The sequence below is a fragment of the Enhydra lutris genome, unplaced genomic scaffold, assembly GCF_002288905.1.
Source record: "Enhydra lutris kenyoni isolate GAN:26980312 unplaced genomic scaffold, ASM228890v2 scaffoldscaffold20, whole genome shotgun sequence".
In the NCBI taxonomy this organism is placed as follows: domain Eukaryota; kingdom Metazoa; phylum Chordata; class Mammalia; order Carnivora; family Mustelidae; genus Enhydra; species Enhydra lutris.
The window spans coordinates 31,795,209-31,801,828 of NW_019154104.1; the positions used below are offsets into that span (position 1 = coordinate 31,795,209).

Sequence of the window (6,620 nt, forward strand, 5' to 3'; positions counted from 1 at the left end):
GAGATTCTCTTTGGTTTGGGGTCTAAGTCTTGGAGGGTCAAAAGCTCCCCAGCACTACAGGCTGTAAGAATGAGGCAGGCCAAGAGACTGGGGGCAGGGGGGCACCGGGAATATGGTGTGAGGTTTGCTCCTGCAGTTCCCTGCCAGAAATCTCCGGGGCCGTGGCTCCCACTGGAGATGGACATGAATATACTGGTTTGCCTACCACTGGGCAGGTGAGTCCGAAGTGGGGATTGAGGAGAAGGAAAGCCCGGAGCGCAGCCCTCTGAAGCCGCCTGCTCTGACCCAGACATCAGCTGTGGAAGGTAATCATTGTATTTACATGTTCGTGAGTCCCTGTGCCAGATTCCTCCCTTGTTGGGGTCTTGGGCAGGACCACTGGAGGTGCCGTCGACTGGGCTCCCTCACACCCTACCGTAAGCACGGGATTATTCTGTACAATGATGTACAGCCTTTCGCAGACAGCCAGCCTCAACAACCAGTTCATAAACCTAGTCCATTAGTACACCGAGGAAGTAATATACCAGGCCACACGAGGGTCTCATTCAGAAACGCAAGCATTTAACCAGTCAACAAATATGGTTAGTTTGGCTAGGATGGCATCCTCCTGCTTCACAAAATTCAGAGTGCCACGCAAACTTACACAGTAAAAACCATGGCTCTCGTGGGGGAAAGTAGAGATGCGACATGGCCCTCAAAATAGTTCATCAGTGACACGCTAAACACAGACAGGAACCTAAGGGAAAAGGGTGGCACACTTATGTACCTGAAATTGTTTTGAAAAACCCATTCAAGCCATAATAAATGTGGCCATTTGTCTAAAAGCCTGAAGCTTGCTTGCGCAAGGAAACACGGGGAGGGGCGCGGCCTGTGGGGTGCTGCGCGGTGGGGGGCAGGGAGTGCCCGACCCACACGGCATGGTGCGCTCACAGCGCGGAGGTCTCCGGGCGCGGGGACGTGTGTGTGTGGGCATCGTGTACCCTACACACCTCAGTCCCGCTGGGGCACTTTTCTGTTTACCTTGCCAATAAAATCACACAAACTGCAACATGTACACTCTGTTCAAATCGTCCCGTTATTCTTCAGTCGCGTTGGAAAAAATTCACATTTCCGAACAGAGCGTCGCAGCAGAGTGGTAGTCTCGGGTCAGCGGCGAGCCATAGCCTGTCTCCGCCCTCATGGGAGTGACGCTGTAAGGAGGGAAACGAGAAGCCAACAATTGCACACAGCACGCTAGGAGCCCCTCCACTCACCTGTCGCAAGCGAACCCCAGAGGATGGTATCAGGTGGGGACTTTGGAGTGATCAGGTGAACGGCACCCGAATAAAACAGACTCTAGAGGGCTCCCGCGCCCCTTTTGCCCGGTGAGGACAGTTGTCTGTGAACCAGGAAGCAGGTCCTCACCGAACACTGAATCTGCCAGCGCCTCGACCTTGGACTTCGCAGCCTCCAGAACAGAGAGAAACGTGTTTCGTTTAAGCCCCCAAGGGGACTTAAGGGGACCAAGCAGGGCAGCAGGACAGTAGGGATGGATTTGCAGTGGGTGGTACTGGGGTCACTTCCTAGAGCTGATTTAACAGAGTCCCGGGGGGTTGGGGGGTGTTAACCAGGAATCGGCTGTGTCCCAGTTCTGGAGGCCAGAAGTCCTAGATCAGGGTGTCAGCAGGGGTGGGTCCTTCCTGGGCTGTGATGGAGAACCTGTTCCAGGCCCCTCGCCCTTGGCTTCAGTGGGTTGCCAACATCTTCGGCATTCTCTGACTTGTAGAAACACCAGTTCCTCTTCACGTGGCATTCTCCCCGTGTATCTGTGTCCAAACTACCCCCTTCAAAAAGAAAAAAGATTTTATTTATTTATTTATTTGGAGAGCCTGAATGGGGGAGGGGCAGAGGAAGATGGAGAATCTTCAGCAGACTCCCCGCAGGGCTCCATCCCATGACCCTGAGATTATGACCCCCCAAATTACCCCTTTTATGAGGACAGTAGATATATTGAATTGGGGGCTACCCTCCGCCAGTGGGACCCCATCCTAACCGATTACATCTGCAATAACCTTATTTCCACATAAGGTCCCATTCTGAGGTACAGAGGGCTAGAACGTCAACAAATGAATGCAGTTCCACCTTTCACAGCTGATAAGGAAAGACACCTTTAAGCAAGTGACATTTGAGCAAAACCCCTTGGTAAAATGAGGGAGCGAGCCGCGCAGACATCGGAGGGAACAGCATTCCAAGAGGAGGGAACAGCAAACATGAAGGTTGTGTGATGAGATGCGGACTAGCACGCTGAAGGAAGAGGCAGGATCACTGTGTCCAGAGGCATCGGGGAGAAGAGGGTCGAGAGATGAAGTGAGAAACAGAATGACTCATCAACGGGAAATCCATCAACTACGAGCCATAAAATTAACCGAATAAAAGGGGGAAAATTGATAAATTCAATGGAGACCAAAAAAAAAAAAAAATCCCAGCAGTCATCTCCAATACAAATTCTAAGGTATAAATAGACAAAAATTTCATCTTATGGTGAAGGATACACATCATATGAGTGGCGTGTGGTAAAGGCATTTCCATTAAGCAGAAATGCAGGGGAATAGCAGCTGTCACTGCTATAGCAGTGCCCCACCAAGGTCGACATGGATGTTTCTGGAGTCTAGCTGAAGCGCTAAGAAAAGGAAACAAGCAGTGTGCTCATCATTGTTTGCAGATAATGTGCTCCAAGGTCACTCCCTTCCAAAGAAGGCATTTTCAAACTATGAGACGGGAGTCAGCCATCATTTACTCCTTCTTCTCGCATGTTCTGGGTCTATCTGCTTGCTGTCATCATGGCTACGCAGGAGAGCCTGGCCGGTTAGGATATGGCATGGGTGGAAGGGGGAGCATTTGTTCCCGTGGTGGGGGTGGGGGAGCTGACTTTTGTTAATGGCTTTAAAAGACCCCGGAAATACTAATGATGGGCTCAAATTAGCCAACTCTCAATTTAAGATACTCTATGGCAGTCTGACACTTCCAGGGGACACTGGAGCCCCCCGTCTCCTGCAGGCACAAGGCACAGGGCACTGATGATGAAAACCAGGCCAGATTTCCCACAACTCATAATGTTGTCGATACTTCTCTTTTCAGTCACGTTTAATCAACTGTTTAGCCTATCAGTGTTTTGTGTTAATTAAACCAGTTAATGATCATATTTTCTATTTCTAGAAGTTTTTTTTTTTTTTTCCTTTTGGAGAAGCTCTTTCAAATTACTTGCCCATACTTTACAGTCTCTTGTTCCTTGCTCCAAATTTTAAGCTTCCTTTTTATTTCCTTAAACACGTGAAACATAATTATCTCATTATGTGTCTGAGAATGCCAGAGTCTGCAGTTTTCTGGACATGGTTTTATGTCTGTGCTTCCAACAGCTCTCAGAGTGGGTTTTTCCCTGTTGTGTTTTGCAACTTTTCAGCGGTGAGTTGCCTCTTTTCCCTCAAAAGCTATCTGGGGGACGTTGTTGAAACCTGGCTGGAACTTTCATCCCTTCCGTGAATACTCACAGTTACCCTTTTTAAAAAGATTGTTACTTTGCAGTCGGAGAATGTCTCATGAGACGTCTCTAGATATCAGGTTGTCTGTTGTGTCGCATGTATGATTCATATTATAGGTTAAGGATGCTCTCTTCCCTGTTTAGAGAAAAGCGTGTTCTGCGATCACAGACACCAGTGTGGAGAACATATCCTGTTGGTGTTTAAACTTCAAGCTTAGCCAGCATTGGGGCCTTGTCTCCCTCCAGGGCTGCACCAGAATGACAGCTCACTGGCACCCTGACACGGGGGAAGGGCAAGTATAGAGACCGCCAGGTTCAGCCCAGGCCTGCGGGTCCCCCTGAAGTCCTAAGGCATCAGCTTGGGCATGAGGCTTAAGGTGGGGAGAGATCCCAAGACTTTCTACCTAGGCCCCACTGTCCCACACCCAGCCTTGCTCCTCTGAAATCAAGAAAGAGCGAGAAGCTTGTGTAGAGTAGAAGCCTGAGAGGGAGTGGTAGCAGGTGGGGTCCCACCTGGGGGACCTCTGTGACCAGGGTGTCCCCAAAGCCCTGTGGCCAGGGTCTTCGTGGGTTTTCGCTTGCTGTTGGGTGGAGGGTGCACACTTTCATTTTCAGAAGTGACCAGTTTCGGGCGATGCCTTATGTGGTCGCTCTACTCTCCGGTCAGCAGGGCAGGATGCGAAGCCAGCGAAGGTTGGAGTCGTGGAGTACAATGTGACTGACGTTTTACAAAGTTCATTGGGGCGCTGCTCCACGACAAAGGGGTCCGGAGGGGCCAGAGCAAAGGCAGGGGCTCGAGGAACTCCAGGCACAGGGAGGGGTCAAGGAGTCACTTGGTGCCCTCCCTCCGAAGCTCCCTGGCAAGTCACCCCTTCTCTCGGGTCCGCCGAGTGCGGAGAGGGGCCCCAGGTGCGCAGACCCGCCGGGCCGGACCTAAAACGAGGCCAGTCTGGCTTCCGGCCACGAGGCTGGCTCCGGAATGGAGGAGAAATCCCTGCATTTCCCGGGTAGACATGGAAGGGATCAGGTTACCTTCTAGTCTCGCGGACAGAAGGAGCCATTCGGGGAAAGGGGGCGCAGAGGGGCAGGGACGGTCGGAGGGCCCCGGCGGTGGTGCAGTGGGGTAGGGGAGAGAGGCCGAGCAGGGCCGGGCTGCCGGGGGACCCGCCGGGAGCGAGGTCCGGGGAAAGGAAGGGGAGGCCTCGGACGTGGAGCTGGTGGGGAGGGCGGCGCCAGCTCTCGGGGCCGGAGGCGGGGCGGACCCCGGGGTTCAGAGCCCGGCGGAGAGGCCCGCGGCGCCCACACTCCCGGGACCCGCGTCCTGGCTGCGGGGCGCTCTCCCCCGACCCGGCGGCGGCGGGGCTCCGCGCCAGCCCGGACGCCCACCCCTGCCCGGCGCCGGGGAGCGGGCGCCCGCCCTCCGGCCCCCTCCGCGTCGCCGCGTCGCCGCCCTCCCCTGTCCCCCCGCGCCGGCCCCTCCCGCCCCTCCCCCTCCTCCCGCCCCTCCCCGCGGCCCCCGCCTGCGCGCGCCATTCCTCGCGGTCCTCCGGCCCAGCGTCCCGCCAGCCGCGTCCCGCCAGCCGCGTCTCGGCCATGGCGGGCCCGGGGCCGCGCCCCGCCAAGGGCTACCGGGTGGTGCTGCTGGGGAGCGTGGCGGTGGGCAAGACGGCGCTGGCCACGCAGTTCGCCTGCGGCCGCTTCCCGGAGCAGTGCGAGCCGTCGGTGGAGGAGCTCTTCAGCAAGGTGATCGAGGTGAACGCGGCGCCCGCGCTGCTGGAGATCGTGGACACCGTGGGCGCCGAGCACCTGGTCACCCTCAAGGACCTGTACATCAAGAACAGCGACGGCTTCGTGGTGCTCTACAGCGTGTGCAGCGAGGCCTCGTTCGAGGCGGTGCGGCCGCTGCGGGAGCGCATGGGCCGGCTGCGGGGGCCCAAGGCCGTGCCGCTCGTGCTCGTGGGCACCAAGGCCGACCTGGACGCCGAGCGCCAGGTGCTGACGGCGCGGGGCCGCGCGCTGGCCCGCGAGTGGCGCTGCCCGTTCCTGGAGGTCACGGCCAAGAGCAAACTCATGGTGGACCAGGTGTTCACGCAGGTGGTTCGCGAGATGGAGGCCCTGGCCCCGCCCGAGGCGGCGCCCCCGGCGCCCCCCAGCAATGCCCAGGAGACGTGGCCGTCGGAGAGATTCATCGGCTGAGACCCACGGTTGGCTTCGAGGGCGCCCAGCGCTTTTCTGATTCCCGAAGCTCAGCCCGCCTCCCCCGCTTTGGAAAGAAAGTTACGGCGAGGACCGGGGGTTACTACTCCTCGCAACCCCGACTGCGCCTCCGCCGTCTGCGAGCTCCGAGGGGCTGGGGAAGCTTTGCCGCTTTGCTGACCTCTTGGAGGAAGCCCCAGATCCAGATCTTCTTCCTGTGTGGAGAGCCGCCCTTTCCCTCAAGTGGGGTTTGTTACGGGAGCCCCCCGCCCCCGCCCCGCCTTTTTGGACATCGAGGGCGGCGAACCCAAGACTCGGTGCGGCCCCTTCCGTGAGGTTTTCGTGTGTTTACCTCGGCCCTGCAGCCTCGAACGCAGCGGTCCTGTTTCCCCTCTTTGTGTTTCTAAATATAGGGATGACACACGGCGGGCTTGAAGGGTGGTGCGCACCGGGGAGGGGAGAGGGAGCCGCTCGCCCAGGCCTTCCCTTCGGTAACTGACATCCCAGCGATGTTGTATCTGTCAATTGAGTGAAAATAAAGGGATCGGAAAAGGTGCTCGTTTTCAATATCGGTCTTTCTAGTACTGAGAGCTACAGTTCCTACAGAGCTACGGTTTGCATGCCCGGTCTCTGCTCCCCGGTTACGATCCGCCTCGCACGGTGGTAACCAGAGGGAAAATGGCCGCATCTGGCACGTATTTCTAGTTTCCAGAGGGTAGGCTGTCTCGTCTGATACCTGCATAGTTCACAGTGACCCAGGGACTGATGGAGGAGCAGACCACGTAAGGATCTTTTTATAGAGTTTTCCCATAAACGAGACAAGAAACTTTTCTTGCACTAGTTTAAAAGTGCCATTGTTTTATAACTTTAAGAATCTGTCTTTGATAGGAGTCTTGTGTGCCTATTT

General features: G+C 56.1%; 1 protein-coding gene across 1 annotated transcript; it reads left to right on the forward strand.

Annotated features, from left to right (window-relative positions):
- The first annotated feature begins 5,091 nt into the window (after window positions 1–5,091).
- Window positions 5,092–6,250, forward strand: LOC111148693 (ras-related protein Rap-2c-like). The gene has a single exon (XM_022505481.1). The coding sequence runs from the start codon at window positions 5,111–5,113 to the stop codon at window positions 5,711–5,713; it is 603 nt and encodes a 200-aa protein (XP_022361189.1). The 5' UTR covers window positions 5,092–5,110; the 3' UTR covers window positions 5,714–6,250.
- Window positions 6,251–6,620: the final 370 nt, after the last annotated feature.